This window comes from Macrosteles quadrilineatus, unplaced genomic scaffold (assembly GCF_028750875.1).
Source record: "Macrosteles quadrilineatus isolate MER2022 unplaced genomic scaffold, UCM_ALF_1.0 Scaffold_5__1_contigs__length_97177068, whole genome shotgun sequence".
NCBI classification, from domain to species: Eukaryota; Metazoa; Arthropoda; class Insecta; order Hemiptera; family Cicadellidae; genus Macrosteles; species Macrosteles quadrilineatus.
Window position 1 is genome coordinate 53,906,766 of NW_026542598.1, and position 27,640 is coordinate 53,934,405.

Consider the following 27,640-nt stretch of genomic DNA (forward strand, 5'->3'; position numbering starts at 1 on the left):
CAGTAAATTATCTTTGCAATTCATCTTCGTACACGTCATTGAAAAGCAAATGCGAAGCAGAAGGATTCCCTGTAAATGTTTGACTAACATTATTTTCTAATCTGAGAAATAAACCCAGAGCATAATTGCAGCAAGTACTCTTTGCAAGTCATGTACAAAGATTACTTGCAAGTGTTTAACAAGCATTCTTTGCTAACTCGAGAAAAACATGCAGTGCATCATTGAAGCAAGATTTCTTTGCAAGTAATCTGCATTCATTCCCTGCACGTGTTTTACAAGCATTCTTTGCTAGCTTGAGTAAAACATTCAGTGCATGTTTGCAGCAAGATATCTTTGCAAGTCATCTGCATTCATTCAATGCAAGTGTTTTAACAAGCATTCTTTGGTAGCCTGATGAAAACATCCATTGTATGTTTGCAGCACGGTATCTTTGCAAGTCATCTGCAATCATTCCCTGCAAGTGGTTCGCAACTATTCCTTGCAACCTTGCTTCAAACACACGGTGAAACTTTTCAGAAAGTCTGAGATGGGGTTACTTTTATACTTGCAGCAAACGTGTTACAAATTAAAATGTTTGCAATGCATAGTTGCTGCAACCATCTTGGGTTGCCTCTGAAAGTTTATTATGAACTAACTGAAAGCTTTCTCTGCTATCTGGGTAGACACGAAAAACGATCTTCAAAATTTACAATGGGATGAGAAGTCTACTTGTGGTTGGTTAGTCGGTAAGTATACAGTATAATACAACCATAGATAAAACATACTTCTCAAGGAGTATGTTTTATTTATGACATAACTCTGAAAGCCACTGAGCCAAAATTATAATTCAGTTATTTAGTTTTATAGCTCAGTGCTGAAAGCGAATACTTGTTTATAAGCCTTTGAATACTTGTTCTACTGTATTGACCATTGACAATTTTGGCTTTTAACTGTGAAGTGAACAGTGGTCTTTGGATTTGGGGAGAAATAGTCTGCTAGGGTTATAAGAAGTTGTCATTCTTAAGTGTCAATTTTATAATAATGTCATTGATAACAGACTTTGATTGAATTCCATAATTTTCGAGTATTCTCTTTGAATACACTTTTCGTTTATTTCAATTACAACTAGGATAATGTATTTTATTTGAAGTATTTAGTTAGAAAAAACCATAACCTTTTGAGTATAAGGTAAGTAATGAATATAACTGGCATTACGGCACAGTTTAGGAGAGACCAAAGCTAGGTTTAAAATTTTTGTTCAGGATTCCCATTATATTGTTCTTAGAACTTACCGCAAAATCTTCATAAATACAATATAGCCCTACACCATTGAGCTTTGAATCTCTTCAATTGAGTTAGGTATATCATTAATGTTTGAAATACATAAAATTAAGAATGTTTATACTGTATGTTAATGTATAGGCCTATTAATGTGTATGTTAATGTTAACTCCAAGGCCTTATCTAATCCTGGGCTTGTTCAATAAACTATGACAAGGCCGAAAAAGTAAACTTAATATCTTAGTATATTCAGGCCACTGGACCTGATTTGTCTTGGGGTACAAAGCATACTACTGTGTTCTCTAATAAACGATAGTGACGGGTAGGTAGATCATGTCATGGAATATATTAATTCATAGATATATCCACAAATTGTAGAGTTATAATTATCACCTTACTCTGTAAGGTAATACTACACTGGACAGTCGGGTTTCTTATCGTAGTCCTACACAAACAACAACAATACGATGTACCCATACCTACAGTAACTTAAGGCAACTGGCCTGGTGTCCCACCAAGAAGTCGCTGTTTCGTGAATTCATACACCTGACATATATTGCACAATCGATATTACACATGCTGAATAATTGAGTACAAACTGGAAATAATTATAAATACAGTTATAAATATAAAATTGAGTCTAATTTGATTCTAATAAATCAGAACAAAATGACCGAACAAAAAATCAGCAAAAGATGGGTTGGTGATGGATCTAGGCTTGATTCTACCGGGATTGAAATTTCAAAATAATGTGATTTCAATTTAAATAGTTAAAGTAGGGTAATGATAATTACTGTGTGATATCCAGGTCCAATATGGATTGCGAAGATAAGATACGTAGAAATGAATTAATACCTGATGCTGAAGAGACTGTAGATATTCATGACGATCCTCAAATTGAAATGAAAGAAGATGCATTAGACTTAACAATTCATTGTGAGCCAACACTCATAGAAGAAGACGATGAAGAAGAGGATGTTGAATTGGCTGAAAGGTAAGCAATAAGCATATTCAAACAAACTAGCCTGCATATCAAAAGCAAGGCCTATAAAAATGAATGATGGATACAGGATACGTAGAGAGTTGTTACAGGCCCACTTTTATAAATGGGCAGACTGGGTATATGCCTAGGGGCGCCGGAGGTTTGGGTGCGCCCACCGGGTGCCCCCAACCACCGCCTGCCTAGACTAGGAAAAAAGGGGGGCACTGCTTTTGGGTTTGCCCAGGGCTCCACTGACCCTTAACTCGGCCCTGGAGTTGTACATAAGTAATTAGGTACAGCATTATACTGGTACTTTTACATACTACCCCTACCTACTTACTATATGTGTGAGTATAATAAGTCACATGGCTGGTGTATTAAAGTGAAAAACCAAAAATAAGACAATAATAAACATTTCATAATGGAATCAATTTAGTTTTTTCTGGGATCTGATTTATCAAAGTTTTTTTTATCCCTTTCCAACAATGGATTAAAGTGAAGAGGTTGTTCAATTTCAGGTTTATTAATTTGTAAATAGTTTATTTGTTAGTACCTATATTAGGCCTACCGTTACTAGTCCTGAAAATAGGTGTTTACTGGACGATTGTCGTTATTCCTGTGCGAGAGGAAGTCGAGTGTGGGATTACCATACGGGTCCAGTAAACACATTTTGGACAAGTGATGTACGATATTTTACGCCATACTACCATAAGCAAACTTAACAGTAAAAAATCTGTACAAATTCTTATATAACCACCGAATAAATGACTAACAATCACTACTGTTAACCTCTAAGAGAGGTTATGTTTTTGTTTATAACCAGACCACTCATTGTCAAATATAATCAGCTGGTTGGTGTCCCGTAAAAAAATCATTAGGCCTACAGTACAGTTGCGTAATGAAACCCCATTTGATTAAAGCTGTTTTCTGGACTAAATCCTGGTGTGGGAAGTTTGATAAAACAATGTAGTGTGGGGTAAAGAATTTGACTGATTGGGGACTTGATAAACCAAGCAGGATGAGGGCCAAGTCAGGTATAGCGTTCTGCCTGGCAGAGTATGGTCCAGGTCCTTGAGGAAACCGTGTACAGACCAAGGTCTGATATCCAGACCTCCCGAATGTAAAGTTACATCATTAAAACTACTTCACTCGGTCAAATTGATATAAATACATTTAGGCCTAAAAAAACTCTTAAACACAAAATGAAATTAAATAATTTTACAATACCTAACAGTAAGCCTTAATTATAAACTTAACACGTTCGCTGCTACGAACGTTCCGGAACGTCAGCCGTGCCACGGCGCCAGGAGTTAGGAACGTTCCGGAACATCACCGTTCATTGTTGTTTAACGTTTCCATGGATCAGCCAGCTCGTCACGAGCGTCCTACATTTCTTTGCAGCTCGTGGGGACGTACTTTTCTGACAATAAAAAATATTGTTTCCCAAAATCACCACTAGGGTCGATAGAACAGGGCTTTGTCCCACCTCTTTCTTGCTAGATAGCGACACTACTTTACCGACTGCAAACTGGGGAGTGCTGCTATCTATCAGAATCACTTAGTACTTTGTCCAAATCCAGTTTTATTGCAGAAAATTGCCATGCAGTATAACTACTGTTGTTTTTACTGTAATTCAGTGTATCGGCGGCATTGTTACGCACCGGCGAGCATTACCTCAGCTCCTGACGCCGTCCCGGCATCTAGTGGTCAGCAGCGAACGTGTTATTATTTATTAGATTAACCCTCCGAATGTTATTTGTCGATGCATCGACTCACAAACACTGTTTACGGCGAAGGCTCTATGACTGACAAAATCGGATTGAACTGGATCGAGTTAGGTATCGTTTTATTTGTCAGATTCAGAGCTTTCTCCGGAGGTCTGTCTCTAAGTGCTTTTCATTTTAGTTCCGAAAATATTGTAGCAGACAGCTGACGTGCGTATTTGTAAACAGCTTGGTTAACCTCGCATTGATGACTGATGTGTTTTATTACGTTTATCATTGTTTTAGTGTTAAAAATCAAAAGTAGTGATATACGTGGTGCATTATAAGAAGATTTAAGTGATTTTTAAGGGCTGGTTGATGATCCTGAAGAAGTAGGTAGTGATATTGATGTAAATTATCAGCCAGATTCCTAGCTATGGTTAGGCTATGCATTCTTAGCTAAATGCTATGTACTGAAATCTGTTTTTTACCCATAACTTATTTATTTGCAAATCTAGTTCCTTATATTATTATATATTTGTAATCCTCATAAAATTTAGAACAAAGTGGCAATTTTCAAATATTTATAGGCCTATAATTTATACAATTTCATTGAGCGCAAACTTATTATTTTTTTTGAAAATTTTCCAAATTTTTTTTTACCTAAAATTTTTTTTGAAACAAATGTTCCTTATGTATTATGTATAATATTGAAGCCCATGTATGTATGGTATATAGAACAGTATAACTAACATTGTTTTCAAGCTTCTCAGATCCGTTTTAATAAAACCTTGCAAATGACCAAAAAATAGGCAGACATTAAGCGGGGCTATAGAATACAGGGGCTGGCTCACGTGGACTAGCAAAGTGGTCCCACTGCCGTGTGGCTGTGACGTCACCGCGCTGACTCCACGGGCGTAGCTAGCGCGCGGCACATATACAAATCGCTCATTTAAATGCTTCCCTAAATGTACACAATTAAATTGTCCATATAAAACTTATATCGTTGTAATCTGCATTAACTACAGAATCTGATGGTCCAAAAATATTTTAGTTATGATCAATAATATGTATTTTAAAAGGGGAAAATTATAACGATTACAAACTTGTGAACTATAAAAAGTCACTAAGCGGGGATTTTTTTTATTTTTGGGATAGGAACAAACTTTGAGCGAGAAAAATATTCATTAATAGTTCTATTTCAATAATTAGCCTGAAAATTTTCGATAAAACCAACGGGTCGTTTATTGCTTACCAGGAAGTTAGGCTTTATAAACTTGGCGATCACATTACATCGTTCCGCACATGTCCGCATCGTGCTGTTTATAACATGATAGTTAAAAAATGTTATGATCCTAAAACAATTAATTGCACTGTTTCTATTAGTGAAACAAGTAATTAGTGCTAAAACTGAATTTTAAGAATTGTGTAGACTTAAGGCTTAGAATGTTATTTTATCTTGTTTGATATTCCGGTACCCCTTGTCATATAATTCTAATACACTTGGTCGGGTATCTTTTAGGGATGTGTAATGGTTTAGGTAATTTTATATTGTCTGTTGAACAAAGTGTTTATTCGTAGAAATTAAGTAAAAGAGCGTTTTAATGCGATAGTATTTTTATTATAATAGTTGTATCCTATTTCGCTGATTATAGCCACTTACTCATCTTCTGATCATTTTTCTTCTATCTTCTTCAGAAACAAACGGAAGACCCGAATAACAATGAAAGAGCGAAGTTGTTTTTACGCGTATTTGATGCAGTGTTGCCATAACAACAACCGAAAATTTGCGAGGCGAACGGCAAAATTACCCGCCAGCGCTCAGTTGTAACAATCGTCTTTTGAGACGATTTATTAATGAACTGTTAGGGGTATTTAAGAATTGTTAAGTAATTACTAAGGAAGAACTGATTGACTACAGTTTTCTCGCTGAAAGTTTGTGCCTAACCCGAAAATTAAAATGTTCCTCGCTTAGTGACTTTTTCAAGTTTCATTATTGTAGTTTCTCTACGTTTGTTGGTATAAAACCAATTTACTTGTGGTAAACTAAAAACTGTTTGGATATTTGGATTCTACAGTTAATGCAGAATAAAACGATATAAGTTTCATGTGAGAAATATGTTCGTACAACGGTAGGGGAGCGTGTAAAAGAGTGAGATTTTCGCTGGCCGCGTAATGGAAACAGGCCCGACTGTCAGACCAGTGACGTCACAGGAGGTGGGGGAGCGGGGCCGTGTCGGCAAGTGCTACATCAAAGACGTGAGCTAGCCCCTGTATTCTATAGCCCCGGACATTAAGCGGGGCTATAGAGACATTAAGGCCAAAACAAGGGACACTCGGAGGGTTAAGTACTAAGAATTAATTACTGAGTGATACAAACTACTTCATGATCATCTAATTCAGTTTGTTCACAGCTTTGTCATATTCTTTTTAAACTAACTCTGGTGTTTAAATGAATTCCCCATAAGGCATAAGCATATACTATAGGTCTCAAGATAAGACCTGGACAAGGAAACAATTCTTTGTTTGTTTTGAGGCAAAAAAAACCATCCGCTGGAATTCATATTTCTTCAAGATTTGTTGAGAACAATGATACATGAAACAGCACAAATTTTCTTTCAATAAATAAACGGTTTAAAGCAGAGAAAAAAAATAATGAGCAAATGTAAGATCCAACAAAATTAATAGGAATGTAAAAAATTTACAAATACCGTAGTTGTATTTTGAATAAGAAAATATGATTGAGAACAGATCAAGGAAAAATAAAAACAGACCAAAAGAGAAATTAAAATTCAGCTGAGTAGAATCACTGTTTTACTATCTTAAATTTAAACATGGTATCTTAAACTTGGTCTGCAAAAAACTAAGTCTGGAGGTTTGCAGCGGCGGGGGTATTTTTAATACAGGCATATGCCATTAGCCTATTTAACCATGATTTTTGTTTTATTTCCAGCCTCATTATACCTGAAGAATGTGTTGACCCTTTGGAGTTTTTACAAGTTGATCAGGTAAATACATACTTACATTTCAACAATAATTGATGAATTCCCCTCAGGGTGTTTCCAAATTGTCTGGACATATTTTGTGGACTTGATCCTTGGGCTAAGTCAAACATAAAATGCCATATGGGTCTAAAATGCCTAGATTTCTGTCTGTAGGTCTGTTTGTGATTTTTTAAAATATTTTATATCTTGAGCATTTTTCAAGATAGAAATTTTAACATTTATATAAATGTGTAGTTTAGAAGGGGAAAAAATGCTTAAAAAATTTTGTTCGAATATCTCAAGCCGTTTCAATATGGCAGCCATTTTAATTCTTTACTGCCCAATTTCACGAAAACCGTAAATACAGTATTAAGAAAATTGTTTTCTTAATCAGAAAGATGGATAGTTTAAATCCAAATCGAACGAGACCTTGTTTGTTAAAATCGGATGACAAACAACCGAGGGCCAGGATCAGTTCTTTTTCTACATTTGGTTACACAATTTAATAGGACTACCCAAGGCAACACTAAATAAACAGGCGGTAATTCTCATCTGGCATGATGTCATCATAGGCAACATCAATGACGTTTTGTTATTTTTTTTTTTTAATTTTTTTGTTTTCCAAGAAAAGATAAAAACAAGCAGCTGATCACAAACTGCAATCATTACGTCATTGCCGTCCCCTATGATGACGTCATGCCAGAGAAGCATTACGGCCTGTTTATTTAGTGTCGCCTTGGACTACCATACTGCACCTAACTTAAGAGCAGTAATGGTAGTCCTATCAAATTGTGTAGCTGAGTGTGGAAAAAACTGATAACTCGGTTGTATGTCATCCGATTTTAACAAACAAGGTCTCATTCGATTTGGATTTAAAAATACTCTATCTTTTTGATTATGAAAACAATCCAGAAATCTAGGAATTTTATACCCATAATTATATGGCATTTTAAGTTTGTCTTAGCCCAAGAAACAAGTCCACAAAATATGTCCTGACATTTTGGAAACACCCTGTATACCGGTTTGTATATGATCATGATCTGATTAATTTGTATAGGATAAGCAAGCTACATAATCATTTTCTGGTAACTGTGCTTATAATCATAAAAAAATAAAATGGGCTTCCGTACCTCTGATCAATATTTTTATTTAACTATCACAAAACTGGTTCTTTGGACTGTTATTTGGAATATATGAAACAATTATGACAGGTTAAATAGGCTGTATGCGAGGTATGCCCTACTATCAAACAAATTTTAGATATCCCAAATATTAATAGGTAAGGTAAGCATGTTTCTTGAAAACCATCTTTCTCAGCACATATGCATCACAGGGAAATTCTACGGATTCTGTTAGAAAGATATTTTTCTGTAGATGTGCAGAATCCCTTTATAAAAGAGGATCTTTAAGTTAACAGTACCTGGGGACCGAGCTTTGCTCAGGGAAAATCATTAGTTTACTCTGAAAGCAGTTTAGTATTGCAGATACACTAATCCACTCCCAAACTCCACACTGCTCACCTTTACTACTTCCTTCACTACTTCCTTCACTACTCCCTACGTCGTAGACCTGTTTGCCCTCCTTCCCTATACCATTTTAGAATTGCAGATATATGAATGCCACAGACAGTTCACACACTCTGCACTGCTAGCCTTACTACTTCCTTCACCACTTTTTACGTCGTGGACCTGTTTCCCTCCCTTCCAACGGCATTTTAGGATTGCAGATACCTTAATCTAATCGTCATTAACTGTTCCCACACTCTGGACTGCTTGCCTTTACTACTTCCTTCAGCACTTCCTACGTCGCGGACCTGTTTCCCTCCCTTCCAACGGCATTTTAGGATTGTAGAAACCTTAATCTAATCGTCATTAACATTTCCCACACTCTGGATTGCTCACCTTTACTACTTCCTTCACCACATCCTACATCGCAGACCTGTTTCCCTCCCTTCCTACAGCATTTTATGATTGTAGGTACCTTAATCTAATCGTCATTAACAGTTCCCACACTCCGGCCAGCTCTCCTTAAATACTTCCTTCACCATTTCATACATCGTGGACCTGTTTTCCTCCCTTCCCATAGCATTTTAGGGTCGCAGATACATTAATCTAATCGTCATAAACAGTTCCCACACTCCAGACAGCACGCCTTGACTACTTCTCTCACCACTTCCTACGTCGCGGACCTGTTTCCCTCCCTTCCCATAGAATTTTAGGATTGTAGATACCTTAATCTAATCCTCATTAACAGTTCCCACACTCCGGATAGCTCCCTTTTACCACTTCCTACGTCGTGGACCTGTTTTCCTCCCTTCCAACGGCATTTTAAGATTGCAGATACCTTAATCTAATCATCATATACAGTTCCCACACTCCGGACTGCTCCCCTTTTCTACTTCCTTCACCACTTCCTACGTCACGGACCTATTTCCCTCCCTTCCCATAGCATTTTAGGATTGCAGATCTAATCCTCATAAACAGTTCCCACACTCCACACTGCAAGCCTTTACAATAATCATAGATAAAAAAAGTCCCGCTACAATGTATCGAGTAATCTTCAGTATAATCTTTGCTCAATAGTAACAACTGATGTTTTTCCTTTTGTACTGTATTTTTAATTTGCTAGTATACTGTGGACCTACAACTTACAAGTCTTTTGTTTACTTTTTCCTTGTTATTTCTAAGTTCACCCAAAATGGTTACTTAGCAACCCATAAGACTAATGTAAAAAAATGTGACTTTCAGTTTCATTTTTCTACATAATTAGATTTCTTTTGGCAGTTCTAACTGCATTAAACTCGTTTTTTAGGCCAGAAATAAACTACTTACAACATTTGAAGAAAATCGTCGGAGCCAATTTTGAGATCTTTGTGCAAACATACATACATACATACAAGCAAACATTGCTCGTATTAGAGTATAGGATAGGATATGTGTGACCACTTAAGTTAATCAAAAAAATTGAAAGAATAACAAACAAATAAAGTACAGCTGAGGTTTTTTATTATTAGGTACGGTATATGGAAAGTTCCCTTTAGAAAGGAATTACGACCTTAAAGGGCAATTTATGAAATGATGGATAGTTTTGTGCAAGGTTTCTCGTCATGACGAACATTTTAAGTATGTGATTTATGGGGGTGTGACTTTAAGTTTTCTCAAAAGTCCATGCGTACTTTGGGATTTATATATGGATAATAATAATATAAAATATGGAGAAGATAGGCTCAAAAATTAGCACAAATATGAATTTAAAATTTGAAAATATTAACATGGACCTTATGCGTTGCCCAGAGTATGCTGGTGACGAAATAACAACAAAATATAAACAGAAAATCAAAACAAATAGAAGAAATTCAAATCACATGTTTTATTTTACAGCGTGGGGTGAAAATAGAGAAGTCTGTACATTACATATTTTTTGTTGAGTTTTTGACCACTGGACGACCTCTAGTATGGTATTATCTTAAAAACTGGTTATATATTATTTCTTAGTTTAAAAAAATTAGTAACAACAATTGTTTTACAGTCTTCGATTGATGGGAGTTCAGATGAAGAGGAATCAGTTGAATCAAAACATTTTAAGACTGATTCTTCATCTGACGCCGTTACAGACACTGTGAGTTTTTATTTCATTATTCATTTGTGCATAGCAAATAGATTTTTTCCTTTAAATTCATCGAGCACATCAGCTTACTGTGTATGGAATGTGACCAGAACCTATAATATTGAAGGGCCAAAAAAACTCACTTGGATTTGATTGTATATATTTTCAAGTTGGTGATTAGATTAGCACAAAGTAGGAGACCTAGAATTTAATTTTATAAAAAAAAGCAGTATTCAGTTTGTAAAAGTATGAAATGGAGAAGAGTATTTTTTAATTTAATCCAGATGACTTGGAACCCAGATCAATGAGAGTTCACTTAAACAAATTGTGGATATTTATAGGCATGCACTGTGGATACGATACTCCCTGGTGTGGATCAACGCCCGCACTAGTGAGTACTATGACTATCCGCAGTACTATCCTGGTATTTAGACCAATTCGTTAATACCTAGGCGAAAATGTGGTTCGGATTCCACTATAAACTGTAGGTCCCATAGTTGCCATTAGCTGTATAGGATATTAACAGCTGTGTCGGAATATGTCGGCTTTAGTCACTAACAAGACTACGCCACTCATCCTACACTCATCTCCATTCATACTAGGCTTAAAATACCTGCTTTGTGTGGTCACCATTTCATTGAAAAGTATTAAATTATTAAAGTACTATACTTGAAATCTATCTATATTATTAAAAGATTTAGTTAGATTTGTGTATATAGCAAATCGACTCATAAATATTTATTTTCATAGACATATTGAATCATGTTAAAGCTCTTATCCTCTAGATGTGCCGTTTCCAGGTTTGGATGATATCCCGTGAAAGCCCTTCGTCCTATTGGCTTTTAAAGTTTCAGAGTTCGTGCTGAATTCTGTTGTCAATCATCTGAACTTTTTCAAGTTTACATTTCTTACATCAAACAGATAGCCATGATTCAATTTTGTCAACATCCACATGAAAACGGGGTTATCCTTATAGTTGGTGATGTTTTAGTGAATTCATGTAAAATATTGTAATGTTATTTGTTTAAAGTCTAAAGAAGAAAATGACTTAGGTCTATCACGGATGTTGAAGTCACAAAGTGACGCTGGCTGCTAATAATCTCTTAAAACAATATTATATATTTCAGCTTTCAAATGGAATACAAAATGATACTTGTAACACTGAAATCGTAACAAGAGGAGATCTTCTTACCACTAACAAGGTAATAGGATACAAACCAGATACAGTACTAGATTTGATATAAGAAGTAAAATTTATGGTCTATATTTTGTTCAAGGGTTATCTATAAAGCCTCCATCTAACTGTTATTAATTGCATCTGTTCAGGGCCGGTTCTAGGAATTTTTCAGAGTTAAGCGAACACCCGAATCAGCGCCACTTAGGATTCCCCCCACCACCCCCCCCCCTCCCCCAAACCAATAACATGACATAACCGTATTTGTGAATTTTTTCCCAATAATTTTGGGAAGAACTTTTTTATAAGTTTAGGTTAGAAGAATACTTGCAATAAAAGACTGTTTATTATTCATATAAATTTAACATTTCTACACTTTTACTCATCATATAAGCTTTAGCAAAACCAAGTCCACACTAAAAAAAAAAACAGGCCGTAATCAAGGCCACACTAAAAACAGGCCGTAATGCTCGTCAATCATGACGTCACGATAGAAGACGGCAATGACGTAATTAAGGTTATATTTTTGTTTTCCATGAAAAGATTAAAACAAGCAGTTGATCACAAACGGTAAACATTACATCATTGCCGTCTTCTATCGTGACTTCTTTGGGCTGACTGGACTCGCCACCATGATTTAAACAAAAATCTACTAATTTATTTGGCTTGTTTTTTATCTTCTTCTTACAAATTTGCCTTACCCTTTTTATAATAAGTACCAGACGTTTTTTTCCTGCCATTGTTTTCTTAGTATCGGCTCGCTTGATGTTTTACTCATTTATTCAGTTTATACTTTCTTCTTATTTAATGCGCTAAATATAAATTAAACTTAAAACACTCGTAATCATTCACTTATCAACAATCATGAATCATCAAAACAATTCCATTACGATACCGATACACGCTAATACACTAATACACTAAAAGAGTGCAATACAACGTAGTGCTCTGCTCTAGGATAAGAGTCAGAAGGGAGGGAAGGGAGGGGGAAGTTTCTTGTGACAATTGGCGCTGCGCGCTTGCTTATCTCATCTCGAGCATGAGTGAGTCGTGAAATGAAACCCACAGTACAAGCGCCGCTGTATGCTACCGAGCGTCAGCTCACTACAAAATCGAAACTGCAAATGGCATTGAGTCCTTGAGTTGTAGTGCTTTACAAATATACACATTTTTCAAGTGCTGTTGGTACAAACAGAATTAATGCCTTTATTGTGGTATACTTGAACTCCGAGCGAAAATAAACAAAATTACGTTGTTCACGTAAAAAAATTGTTCCGTTGGCGACACGGCGCCACTTTTTCGTGGCGCCATATGCGGCCGCGTAGTTCGCGTATGGGTTAAACCGGCCCTGCATCTGTTAAGATGTAGAAGAACTTCCATCAAAATAACTTTCCAAGGGATTTTAAATATTAAAAATTTTAAATGGAAAGCCATGTATGTGACAGAGTTTTATTTTGAAATCAATATAGTTCATTAAGTTCCATATGTTTCAATTGTTTTAGCTTCAACTTATATAGTTCAGCAAGCCTTTCTGGAAAGTGGTCAAGGGGCTAATACATTCAATCAAAAGGTTACATAATATGTAACACTAATATTTTAAGTATCTATAAGTTTTAAAGTTTACTGTAGTAGCCCCAGAACTGCAATATTGACTAATTGGTTTCAAAATTACCTGTCATCAGTTCCAAATTGTGACATTCGTGAAAAATTAGTAGCTTTTGTTGATGGTTTAAACATTTACTAGTGTACATGTTGCTCGAATTCGAGCAATCACAAAGAAGTAAAGCAGTTATTTAAAAACAAATAACTTATTAAGAACAAATTAAGTCATAAATTCCGAAGAGTTTAAAATAGTCAACTCAAAGATTACGTAACTAATGATAATACTCACAATGTACTTAACAGTTCAATATAATCAACATTTCTTGTAAATATTTTATAATTTTTCAAAATCTGATCTGGCTTTTTGTGTATTGTAGAAATGTTTCCCACTTATAGCCGCAATAGGTTGTCCATGTTGGTCTTTGTCAATGATAATGTAGTCTGCATGGTATCACTCATTGTCGCCAGTAAGTTTACAAATTTCAGTCTTTATTTTAATAGCACCAAATAACCATTAGCTACCTGATTTTCTGCATAACCTCTCTGTCACAATTTTACAATTAACGTATGTTCTTCTTCTCGCTTTTAATTTCTGACAACAGCTGGAGTTTCATAACAATGTTTGTTTCCCATGTTAATCTTATGGAGAAATACAAAACTTTAAAGGGCCCCAGGGCCTCACTCTCTAATTATTTCCTTAAAAAGAAAGTTTCCTGCACAACTTCACGTTACGCTCTTTCCAATGACACCAAAAACATGTCAATCGCTTCATTAGATTCGGAGGAGTAATCTATATATATAAAATCCAATGTATGTTTGTTTGTATGTTTGTCCTTTATGGACTCCAAAACCGCTCGACAGATTGTAATGAAACTTTCAGGCATTATTAAGCATTATTCAAGGATGGTTTGTGTGAAGTTTGGTGCAGATCCGTCAAAAGGGCTCCGCCCCAGTAGCTCTGGAGTTTCCCATGTTAACCTTATGAGTACTCATATTTAAATGGAATTAAAGAATCTTAACAGCTGGTTCAATTAAAATATCTGATTCTGTGATGTTCAATAGCATTAAAAAGTTAATAGGTTTACCAATAGGGTGCAGCACTATATTTTTTTAAATTATGAGAACAGCTAATTTGCAACCAAAAGGTGAGTGAGCGTAGCGAACGAACTTCAACCTGGAGGCGAGTTAGCGTAGGGAACGAGCTAACCTGAAGGCAAGTGAGCGCAGCGAACGAGCTCCAACCTAAAGGTGAGTGAGCGTAGCGAACGAACTTCAACCAGGACGTTATTGAGCCATGCGAACGAGCTCATCTTGAAAATGACCGAGCATGTGACATAAGACCACAATAGGACAGGACGACGTCTGTCGGGCCAGCTAGTTATAGTATAGATTTTCACCACAGTATAATGTTTTTGGCCATATTACATACGTTAATTGGTGGCTGAAAGTTACGTGTTGCTGGCCATGCCAGCTGTCATTGTAATTTGGGGACCGAGCAGGTTTTTACATCCCGGGGCCGCAAAATCAGCTGTCCGCTTGCATATTAATTACACAAACTGTATCCATAGAATTGAAATAGAATTGTTTTATTTTCACCGTTGCCTAGCAACTGTTTATTATTATTTTTGCTGATTCCTGAAATTACTTCTTCACATATAACCTTAAAGCTGCGTTGACTATCAGTTTTCATTATTATTATTGTGATAAGTAGTAGTGTGGTGAAAAATAGTGTTCGTACCACGGACCGAAAATGGTTTTGCAGCTCTCGATCGATTTAAGTTCTTGACTTTGTCTCGAACTTAAAAACTATCTCCAGCCGGCAAAACCTTGTTTTCGGCCCTAGGTACAAAATATTCTATTACATATGTGTTAAATAAAGATGTGTTGTGTGTTTAAACCATCTTTGAAGATGCTCAAGCTGGTTTATTGTATTTCATGGACTGAATTGTTTGAAAATGGCAGCACACCAAAACATGTAGAGCACTTTGAATGTTACAATTTATAACTGATGACAGGTAATGTAAAACCAGTTAATGTACAAGTCCTTCCTTAAAACAAGGTCCCTAAGGTAAACCATCAACACACACACACATCAACAACAAACTTTAATCGAAACAACTATGGTTGTTGCAGGATGTCGCTGAGGTCCTGTCTTCAACCGAAGTCCTTTGCATGGTTTGTCAATTTAATTTAACTTATAACTATGGACCAGAATTAAGGAAAAACTTTAAAATACCTGGTTTTTAGAGTGTAACACAATAGATTTAGACATTTTTTCTTAGAATCACATTAGTCAGCATAGGCCTAACCAAACACAAGTCTGATTTTTGTGGTGAAGGAGGGAGGCTAATGTGACTTGCCCCCTGGTTGCAAGAGAATGTAACTGACTACCTTAGTTGTTTGGTTATTCAGTTTGGTATTTAGTTATTGGTGAAATTATTTAGAATCCAATAACCATTACTATACTCATCAACATGGCATACAATGAAATAGCTGCTAAGTGCCCCTAAGCCCTATACCCTTTGGCTGCCTATATCGGTGATAATTGTATCGAATACCAAATATAAAAAAGTAACAATAGTGTTTTGGCCTCTAGGGACATAAAAATTATAAAGCAAATCGGTCCCGGATACAGGTCTTACCGTTCCATCTACAGTAATAGCTACTTCCCTATAGGAAAATTTGCTAAAACAAATTATACATAAGAAAATAGAAAAATTGACCAAGACTGACACTATAGGCCTACAGGGTATTTACAAACTCCCTGGAAATATTTCGTGCATTTGTTTCTTAAGCCAATACATAGAAAGAAAATCACATTAACATGGGTCTAAAATGTAAAATTTTCTGCCTGCCTGTATGTGATTTTTACAAATGTAATATAACTTTTGAACCTCATCAGTGATTGATGACTTTAAATTTAGTACATGAGTGGTGAAAGATAAGACCAATCTTTGCATAAAGTGTCAGATTTCTAATTTGTCCCACTTCAAAATGGCAATCAAATGTGTTCTATCTTAAATATCTTGAAAACGAGTGTGATACCGCCAAAGACCTCATAAAATATACACTTAAAGGAAATATTATAACTAATGACTAATGAAATATTCAAGCAAGACAAATAAAAAAAAAGTTTAAATTATATGGTTTTTTTTTCTCCTATATATTTTTTACTTCCCATTTAAATTAATCTTTTCGCAACTCGAGTCTACGCACAGGCCCTGCCTATGTAGACTTTTTCCTTTCCTATAGAATGTATTTTTTTTACACTTTTATTCACTTATTTCTACAGTATATAATTTTTGTTTTGTTATCTAGTTAGTAATGTTTTGCTGTATCATATTTAAGTAAAGAAAAAAATACAATGTACTTATCTGTAAATAATTATTGGGAAATAAAATATTATTTTATTTCATTTCATTTCATTTCATGAGTGATGTGAGGTACGACTAATATGCTTAAGTTGTTGAAATTGGTTAATAAACTACTGAGATATTAGCCTATAATTTTCATGAGACTGCATGTGTATGGAAATTGTATGATGTTTTCGTTTGTTTCCATTGTTGCAGTGAAGTCTTTGTTTAAGCAGTTAAAAGCAATAGTATCAAATCTATTCTTAATTCAATTGATACTTATTTTTCTCTGCTTAGGATGTCTATTGTTAAACATTAATTGTCTTATTACAGAACTGCGGTCTGCCTAGAAATAGCATACCGGTAGTTGCTCCAGAGGAGGGATGCCTATCAAAAAACGAAGATTCTTGCGATGTCTGCTCATGTGTTCCTGATAGGTTTACATGCAAGATTTGTAACCTGACAACAAAACAATCACTTTACGACTCCCATATGCAAACTCATGTAAAAGCTAAAAACTTCAAATGTGGAACTTGTGGAAAAATGTTCCTACACTTTCCTCACCTGAAGGTGCACATGACAGCGCATGGGGAGGAGAAGCCACTGTTTGTCTGTGATATTTGCAACAAAGCGTTCAAAATGCACAAGTCGCTAAAGTACCATCGACTGTCATGCGTAAAAAGTAAGTTATACAAGTGTAAAAAGTGCGGAAAAATGTACTCGGTTAAAAGAGACTTCTACAACCATCTGAGAGGGCACGAGAAGGAAGAGAGGGGGGAGGAGGAGACGCTGACTTGCGAGATATGTTGTATCCTATTTGAAGACAGCAGCAGCAAGAAGGAACACATTGTCCAAGTTCACGTGGAAGCGCAAAGATTTGTGTGTGCTGTCTGCGGAGAGGCGTTTGTCACCGAGGCGGCAATGAAAAGGCACAAGGTCTCTCACAACCACAAATTCCGGTGTAAGTTTTGCGAACTAAGATTCTCTAAAAAGCGAGAACTATATTTCCACAAAGTTCTTGAGCACAATTCCATTAAAGACTATCGTTGCCGGAAATGTGATTGTGACTTTGAGAACGTCGAAGGTTTTATCGAGCATAAGGTTTCCAAGTCGTGTGAAGGCGACAGTGCGATTTGCGAGCAGTGCAATAAATCGTTTCGGAACAAGCCCGCTCTGAGGAAGCACCTCATAGTCCACATACCGAAGGGTGAACGTACCGTACCGTGTGACATTTGCAACAAAAAGTTTTGCGGCAATCCAGCATTGAGGAAACATATACGACTGTTTCACACAAACATTCGACCCTACACGTGTGAATTTTGTTCCAAGTCGTTCAACCAGTTGTGCAAACTCAAGTATCACATTGTAAGCCATGCAAGTGACAAACCTGTTGCGTGTGAGGTTTGTAACAAGAAGTTTGGCAACGAGAAGGACATCAAGATCCACATGAGGGTCCACACGGGAGAAAAACCCTTTGCATGTAAAATCTGCGGTAAAAAGTTCCGTCAGCGAGGACATGTCAAGTCTCATCAACTGGTGCACACTAAGGAGAAGCCGTTCTCCTGCGAAATCTGCCAGAAAGGTTTTGGTCTATCTAGTTCACTAAAAAAACACATGAGACTTCATCAGTCTAGCATTTAAAATGCCCACGTTATATTTGAGGTAGATTCCTTTGATTTTTGTTACCATTTATTTTTGTTTTGTTTAGTACAAAATGTTTTATTTTACTACCCTTATGAAGATTTTTTTTATTTTCAGATAATTTATCAGATCAATGAATATACAATATCACATTATAAAATCTACCACTTTATATAAGTTTTAGTTTGCTAGCTAGCTTTAAAACCTTAAAGCCTCTTTTGATTCTATACTGCAAATTTTTTAGTACTAAAACAGCAATCAAGCAACGGAAAGGTAGGCTAATATTTTGTACCTTATTTGCTGTCTAGTGATCATTAATTTTCATTTTCCAAGAATGGGTTGTTTATTAATTTTTAAGAAAAAAAAACTAACCTTCAGATATTTTAGTATACACAGGCAATGGTTTGGGAAGCTTTGAGAATATCAAGCAATTAAACTAAATAGAAGCAAATAGCTGTCATACTTAATAACATTTTTTGGAGATCTCTCTTAACAAGCATAATTAAATTGGAACTTTGATACATTTTCATTAGGATTTTCTTTTATAGAATCTCTATTAAATTTTTCTTCTCATATTGCAGTCTCTGAATATTCTAACTTAACAAAGTTTAATCCCAGCATAGTTTTCATAGATCTTAATACTAAGGCTCTCTATTGTGGTTTTTATAAGCCTGTCCAATTATTTAAAAAACTAATTTTTGTTTCTAAAATTTTTTAAAGTTACATTAGTTTACTAATGTTATTTCTATTTTTAAAGTTATTTTTATAAATGTTTTTGTACGTAGTTATATATTTTTTATGTAGATATTCTATAGGTTAGAACAGTATTTCCTAGTTATAAAGCAAATGTTTTTAGTTTCCTTTTACTCAACTCCAAGTTTACCTTAAGGTGAATCGAAATAATTATTTCTGACTCCTCAATAATTAACTGCTGCTAATTTTGGTATTGATTAAATTCTTAAAATATTTTTATTGATTTATACACACCACACTGTATCATTGTAGCCTATGAATTATTTTACTGTTTTCAATATATTTAAGAAGACATAGGAACATGTAAGTAATATTTTATTAGGTCACAAAACTAGTTACTATTTACATAACTACTGATTTATTGCTGTGTTTTAGTTATACTAAAGATGCTTTAAGTGTGTAAATAGTATTAGTAGTGTTGTTTCATTGTTGTATGTGTTTTAAAGTAGTTGAAATATTCATGGACATGACTAAACTTAGCTTGCAAAAGCTCGTATAGACACTTATGCCATTGGCACTCCATTTATGATGTTTATTTTTATTTATTCATTACTATTTTGGCAATCCTGCATTTTTGCCCTAATACAGTATTTAGCACTGTAGCCAACAGTGCCTAAAGGCCCTGTTCCCTGAGCACTAATTGATTATATTCTATATTGCATTTCAAATCAATTAAAATTAAGATTAATTTTGCAAAGTAAAGATAGTAGACATAAAACAGTAGAAAATGGTTCTTGTTTCTTGTGATTATTGTTCACCCAAATATAATATTCAACTTAAGGAAATATTACATTGTTTCTAACTATGTGTTTCTTGTGACTTTCGTTTAAGATTTTTTTTAATAAAGCTATATCATAATAAAAATTAGTTACAATCATCTCGATCTAGTCATTTCAAATTGTTTGTAAGTGATGTATACATGTTCACGATATAAATATACAAATTATACATTTTAAACTGTTAAATATTATTTTTTCACCCTGAGTACTTGATTGTGGACTGCATTCACTTCCAAAAAAGTTTTCTTACATTCTGTTATTCCAACATTTATCAAAGAATATAATCTTTGACTATCCAATAATCAATGATATAATCGAAGATCTTTGATTTATAGGATACATCAAATTTTTGTTATTTAAATATAAAATAAATCTAACATATTTAAGGAAAAGATTTACCGTACCTAAAATCCAATGATTACAATTGGAAATTAATAACTCTTTGGTATTATACCAAGGAACCAATTATAGAACAAATAGGTAGCAGTTTACGATAAACGTTATCATCAATCTGACACATACTTTCTCCCATCAGCTTGTCGACAGGGTTATAGTTGTAGGAGCAACTATGATATGTTATAGGGAAAATCACAAAAGTTGCAATAGATATTACACCGTAATTTGTACAGCAATGGGGGCTTTGCACTATTTTGTTTAGATTGTAAGGACCATAACATGGTAAATTTTAATAACAAATGGTTTTTTTGAAATTCCGATTTTCCGTTATTTTAAGGCATATTTGTTTTATGGGAAATAACATAAATTACAATAAATTTTGAAACATAACTTATGCAGCAATGGGAGTTGTAAAACTTTTTTCAGAATTTAAATGACATCCTACATTTTTATCAAAATCGGTGAGGCCATTTTCTTCTTCAATTTTACCATTATTTTACAGTTTCTTTTGAGCGGAGCGAACGTGTCTTATGCATTTCGTAATACACAAACTCCTCCTAGACGGCTGAATCAATCGTTTTCAAATTTTGCCTGGTGATAAAGACCATCGGTGAGTGCCAACATCTATATAACGTTAAAAAATATCTTAGGAATCCGCCCCACTGGGTCTCAAAATTTCAATGTAATCCTTTTGGAAGCAGTATTTCACACATAAACAAATGCATATAAGATCAGCTGTTGACGTTTGGATGCAGTAGATCGAGAAGAACAGAAACGGTATCTGGATCATAAATATAATCATAATCAAATGACGAAACTATAGTTTGAATCTTATACTAGTCAATGCTTTAATAGCCTTAACATCTTCTTTGGACGTTTATTGACATTTCCCATTTTTGAATAATAAAACAAATATCTTAAAGAAGTTTTTTTTCTAGAAATAGAAAAAAATCACAACCTTCGGTTTTGTGATGTGTCTGTTGATGCCAGCATAGCTGGCGAAAGGCCTCATGGAATTAAACATTCTGAAAATATTGGTAAAGTTTTTATTTCAAATTTATATTAAAACAAACATGTTTGCCTTTGGTCCATCCAACTGAGCCCGGAAGGGTTATCTAGAGTGTGGGGGGTTCTCCATGAACCTCAATTGAGTTAAGGGTGTCGCCACCTTTGGTAGATAGGTTCATCCGGGTGGGTCCCACTTCTATACCTAACTCCTTTTGGGAAACCCTGATGGCCCGGCAGTGATGTTGGGTTAGATGGGCAAATGAAGTAGATCGGGTGCTGGGATCAAGCCCGCTGGGGGTATCTGGGGATCTATTACCCTAGTTATCCCTGGTTTCCCAGCGAATGGGATGGCCTCGATCGGGTAGCGGTGTAAATATAGGGGGTTGGGGTTCGCTGACGGTCCCCTTCCTCCTGGTTTTGATGGCGGGTTATGGCCTTGGTTATCAGGGATTAGATAGGTCCCGAGTGTCGCTTGCACTATGTTGCGTCCATGGACTCCATCATGGTCTGTAGGGGTTTCGGCCCTGGGGGAACCCCAGTTGAAGGGATGTAAGACCAAGTAACCGGTATCCCTGGTTAGGATTGAGGGGCAACCCTCTTTCCGAAGGGTTGCTTCGGCAGCCGGTGAGCCTGATGACCTTAAGTCATCCACCTATGGTGTGTCTAAGGATGGGTATGTTTAGGATGGGCCCGGGTATGTTTAATTAGAGGTACCGGGTTTGCAGTTGGGGGGCTTTGGCTCTTTCGACACACACAAAATGGAAATGGAAATGGTCCATCTCCATTCAACTAAATTAGCAGTTTAAGTTGTGTTTGAAATGTTCTAAGCTTACTTGGGAAAAGCTTATGTAATCTTTTTAGTAGGTAGCCACCAACCTTTGATATTAGTTCCTTTGATATTAGCATAGATAAAACATACATATTAGTGATGAATTGGTTTGTGAATTAGTAGGCCAATATGAATATTGTGGGATTTTAAAAGAACAGAACCACGTGTTTTGATGCAAACAAAGTAGACGTGTTTACATACGTACAGCATTTTAAATAATAGTGTATTAGTTGGATATTGTGCTTTTTATGGGATAGGGTTATTTGACAAAACCAAAATTTTTAAGATTAGCTTTCATAAAAAAAGTAAGTACTAAAGTAAGTTTTAAATAGGATAACTTGATAAGGAATCAATCGTGAACATTAAAATGCACTCCTTGCTTTCATACTGGGAAGAAACCTTTAAAAATGCATTAAGCATAAGTAGGATATAGTTATTTGTGCAACTAGTGAGCAATTGCACTTTGCACTCGAGTTGAACATTATATTTTTACAACACAGTTAGGCCCCGTTTATGCACCAAGTGCGGTAGCGGTAGCGACAGCGGGAGCGATTTCTAACACCATTGAGTTAAATGGGGCTGTTTATGCACCAAGAGCGATAGCGATAGCGGTTGACCTCCCGCTGCGATTTCTAATTCGCCCGCTGTGTAGTTAGGAATCGCAGCGGTTGCTTGGGCTGAAGCCAGGGTTGCCAACTTGACCCACGCGCACGTGCACTTAGGACAAATAGTTGTGTTAATTATTTGGCAGAGTTTGAGTTGGCAAGACTGTGTCCCCCTTCCATTCTCCTTTAACCAACCGCTACCGCTATCGCTCTTCGTGCATAAACAGACTCATTTACAGCGGGAGCGGGCCCGCTATCGCACCGCTCCCGCACTTGGTGCATAAACGGGGCCATGGGGACTTTAATTTTGCACTTGTCAGTTGACAACGAAGTGACACTTTTGACACTAGACAATTTATTTTTAAATTTAACAGAATTCTTCTCTTTTATTTTGGTATTAGATTGAACAACTGTCTTACAATAATTAACGTTCTAGCATTTTCTCTGCCTTAATAATATAGACTAAATATTTTTCCTACAGTTACCTAACATGTACATGTTCTCTCACTGATTTGAGAAAGCAAATTGGCTAATTCGCTCATCAGTGAGACAATGTTAAAATTGTCTCGCTCTAACTACTTTGTGTCACTCCAGATTTGTAACGTGAAGGCACGAAATAGTGAGCGCGTAACATGCAGACAAGGTCGTATGCGCGCGAAATACGTTGGCAGCACTGGCTGTAAATCAGCTGGTCAGCTGTTGTACTGTTGTATAAAAACGGGACCATTTTTACCCCATAAAACCCCCCGTAAAGCCCCGTTCCCATGGTCCGATCATGCTGGTTTGCAAACTCATTCAAGTGTATCCCGCTCTACACCTTTAAACGAAAATTTCATCAAAATCGGAAAAAAACTACTCAAGTTATCGCGTTCACGGACAAAACATAAAATAATTTTTTTATGTTTTGTAAATACAGGGTGATTGGTACTCAGAGTGGTAACAGTTTTTTGGTGTAAGTACAAAGTAAATTCAGTTTGATGATGCATATAAAAGGTTCCAAGTCTAAAAATTAGCTTCCCAAAAAATTATTTTATGTTTTTCAAAAATAGGTCCCCCTAACTATGTTTTTAAACGTAATACAGCAATTTCTCAATTACCTGTATATGGATTTGAGCAGATAATGTCATTTTCGTGTTCTACATTAAATTTTGAATATGAATAATAGATAATGACGGAGGATCAGTTGTAAAAACTCCATTGTAAATAGATTCAAATATAAAAATTAAGACGTTTGATAATAGTTATTTGTGCAACTAGTGAGAAAAGTGAGCAATTGACTCACTCGAGAGAAATCCTTACTCACGAATGGTTTCTCGAGTGAGGCAATTGTACTTTGAACTCGAGTTGCACATTATACTTTTCCTACAGTTTCCATAAAACAAATAAATTTGTGAAGAAACATAACCTATTTTTACACAGAAGTGAACTTTTAATATAACATTTAATGTGAAGTGACAAATACAACAGTACAACAGCTGACCAGCTGATTTACAGCCAGTGCTGCCAACGTATTTCGCGCGCATACGACCTTGTCTGCATGTTACGCGCTCACTATTTCGTGCCTTCACGTTACAAATCTGGAGTGACACAAAGTAGTTAGAGCGAGACAATTTTAACATTGTCTCACTGATGAGCGAATTAGCCACTTTGCTTTCTCAAATCAGTGAGAGAACATGTACATGTTAGATAACTGTAGGAAAAATATTTAGTCTATATTATTAAAGAGAAAATGCTAGAACGTTAATTATTGTAAGACAGTTGTTCAATCTAATACCAAAATAAAAGAGAAGAATTCTGTTAAATTTAAAAATAAATTGTCTAGTGTCAAAAGTGTCACTTCGTTGTCAACTGACAAGTGCAAAATTAAAGTCAATGAGGACCAACGAAAAGAGTAGTGTAGTAGCACAGAATATTGAACCTAAAGGTTTCCTAAATAATATATAACTATACATTATTATTATATATAATATATAACCTAAAGGAATATATAACTTTAGTTTCTATATTGGTTAGGGTTCACTTACTCTACGAATCATTGACACAATGAGCCTCCAAATATGTAATTCTTAAAACACATGGCTCACTTACTCTACAAATCATAGTCTATACGAGCTTCGTAAATAATATTGAAGGTTCACTTGCACTACAGGCTCGTATACTATACGAGCCGATCAAAAATATCAAATAAATGAAGAGGGTTCACTTACTCTACAGATCATAGTGCCTATGAGCCAAGCGTATGAATTCTTGAATAATTCAGGAATAAGCTCGTATAGTATACGAGCCAAAATACTGAATTTAAATAAATTACAGGAGTAGGCTCGTATACTATACGAGCCTATTTCATGATAACTATTACACAAATACGTTGGCAGCACTGGCTGTAAATCAGCTGGTCAGCTGTTGTACTGTTGTATAAAAACGGGGCCATTTTTACCCCATAAAACCCCCCGTAAAGCCCCGTTCCCATGGTCCGATCATGCTGGTTTGCAAACTCATTCAAGTGTATCCCGCTCTACACCTTTAAACGAAAATTTCATCAAAATCGGAAAAAAACTACTCAAGTTATCGCGTTCACGGACAAAACTTAAAATAATTTTTTTATGTTTTGTAAATACAGGGTGATTGGTACTCAGAGTGGTAACAGTTTTTTGGTGTAAGTACAAAGTAAATTCAGTTTGATGATGCATATAAAAGGTTCCAAGTCTAAAAATTAGCTTCCCAAAAAATTATTTTATGTTTTTCAAAAATAGGTCCCCCTAACTATGTTTTTAAACGTAATACAGCAATTTCTCAATTACCTGTATATGGATTTGAGCAGATAATGTCATTTTCGTGTTCTACATTAAATTTTGAATATGAATAATAGATAATGACGGAGGATCAGTTGTAAAAACTCCATTGTAAATAGATTCAAATATAAAAATTAAGACGTTTGATAATAGTTATTTGTGCAACTAGTGAGAAAAGTGAGCAATTGACTCACTCGAGAGAAATCCTTACTCACGAATGGTTTCTCGAGTGAGGCAATTGTACTTTGAACTCGAGTTGCACATTATACTTTTCCTACAGTTTCCATAAAACAAATAAATTTGTGAAGAAACATAACCTATTTTTACACAGAAGTGAACTTTTAATATAACATTTAATGTGAAGTGACAAATACAACAGTACAACAGCTGACCAGCTGATTTACAGCCAGTGCTGCCAACGTATTTCGCGCGCATACGACCTTGTCTGCATGTTACGCGCTCACTATTTCGTGCCTTCACGTTACAAATCTGGAGTGACACAAAGTAGTTAGAGCGAGACAATTTTAACATTGTCTCACTGATGAGCGAATTAGCCACTTTGCTTTCTCAAATCAGTGAGAGAACATGTACATGTTAGATAACTGTAGGAAAAATATTTAGTCTATATTATTAAAGAGAAAATGCTAGAACGTTAATTATTGTAAGACAGTTGTTCAATCTAATACCAAAATAAAAGAGAAGAATTCTGTTAAATTTAAAAATAAATTGTCTAGTGTCAAAAGTGTCACTTCGTTGTCAACTGACAAGTGCAAAATTAAAGTCAATGAGGACCAACGAAAAGAGTAGTGTAGTAGCACAGAATATTGAACCTAAAGGTTTCCTAAATAATATATAACTATACATTATTATTATATATAATATATAACCTAAAGGAATATATAACTTTAGTTTCTATATTGGTTAGGGTTCACTTACTCTACGAATCATTGACACAATGAGCCTCCAAATATGTAATTCTTAAAACACATGGCTCACTTACTCTACAAATCATAGTCTATACGAGCTTCGTAAATAATATTGAAGGTTCACTTGCACTACAGGCTCGTATACTATACGAGCCGATCAAAAATATCAAATAAATGAAGAGGGTTCACTTACTCTACAGATCATAGTGCCTATGAGCCAAGCGTATGAATTCTTGAATAATTCAGGAATAAGCTCGTATAGTATACGAGCCAAAATACTGAATTTAAATAAATTACAGGAGTAGGCTCGTATACTATACGAGCCTATTTCATGATAACTATTACACAAATAGAAGACGGCTCACTTACTCTACAGTTCATTGGCACAATGATCTGTAGAGTAAGTGAACCCTCTACAAATATTAGAAGGCTCACTTACTCTACGGTTCATTTAGCTACTCGTCGCGCGGTTTGCAGCGCATCGTTGCAGGCGTGTATGGTAAACCAATACCGCAGTTCTGCCGGCGTGAAAGAGAGCTTGTTATGTTAATACATTGTTGAATTTTTAACTTGTGTACTCGTTGCTAGAAATCAAGCAATTATCAAGTACCGGTATTACAGAAGCTATTTTAGGAGTTATTACAGACTTAATTTTCAATTAATTAAAAAGACTCACGTAAAAGCTTATGCAACTAATGGAATTACTTACTGTGTTATGAACATTTCTATATAATTAAAGTTGTAAATATTTTAAAATTGTTTAGAAGATTGCCTTTTTAGTGTTTTCTACAAACGTGTCTCAACTTTGTAACGTTATTTCCAAGATCAATTATCTTCTATTTAGTGGAATTGGCCTTAAGAGGAGACCCAAAATAAAAATTCATCATTGTTACAAAAGTCATGGTTTATTTAAAATAAAACAGTTTCTTCTAAACACTTTCAAAACCAAACCCAAAATCAAACTGAAATTTATTTACTTCCATTAGTTTTCTTTAAATATAAAAAATCAACAAATTTAAAACATTCGGCTAATATTTTTTATGGGACATTTTAAAACCATTAATCACTGGTACACACTTGAGCCCTGTGAACAAACAAACCCGTTCCTAGCTTATCTGTCTACAATACAAATACATATTTCTTTAATGTTTCAAACTTCTTTAAATTGAAAAGCTAAACAATTGAATTAAAATCCTTCGAAATTAAATTAGGTTACATTAATTTCTTCCTGAATGAAATAAAATTTAC

General features: G+C 35.3%; 1 protein-coding gene across 2 annotated transcripts; it reads left to right on the plus strand.

Annotated features, from left to right (window-relative positions):
• The first annotated feature begins 969 nt into the window (after nucleotides 1–969).
• LOC128995825 (zinc finger protein OZF-like) lies at nucleotides 970–19,978 on the plus strand. 2 transcript variants are annotated; one of them, XM_054420842.1, is made up of 7 exons: nucleotides 970–1,167; nucleotides 2,068–2,253; nucleotides 6,898–6,952; nucleotides 10,457–10,546; nucleotides 11,662–11,736; nucleotides 15,444–15,485; nucleotides 16,997–19,978. In XM_054420842.1, the coding sequence occupies exons 2-7, from the start codon at nucleotides 2,075–2,077 to the stop codon at nucleotides 18,302–18,304; spliced, it is 1,749 nt and encodes a 582-aa protein (XP_054276817.1). In that variant the 5' UTR covers nucleotides 970–1,167; nucleotides 2,068–2,074; the 3' UTR covers nucleotides 18,305–19,978. The 2 variants fall into 2 exon arrangements, with proteins under 2 accessions (XP_054276817.1, XP_054276818.1); XM_054420843.1 differs by lacking the exon at nucleotides 10,457–10,546.
• The last annotated feature ends 7,662 nt before the right edge of the window (nucleotides 19,979–27,640 follow it).

What these genes read in the sequence shown, in the direction of transcription:
- LOC128995825 (XM_054420842.1), top strand. Translation starts at nt 2,075, where the DNA reads ATGGATTGCGAAGATAAGATACGTAGAAATGAATTAATACCTGATGCT. An exon ending in GATGTTGAATTGGCTGAAAG is followed by an intron (nt 2,254 to 6,897) that starts GTAAGCAATAAG and finishes TTTTATTTCCAG; the next exon opens with CCTCATTATACCTGAAGAAT. An exon ending in CTGACGCCGTTACAGACACT is followed by an intron (nt 10,547 to 11,661) that starts GTGAGTTTTTAT and finishes TATATATTTCAG; the next exon opens with CTTTCAAATGGAATACAAAA.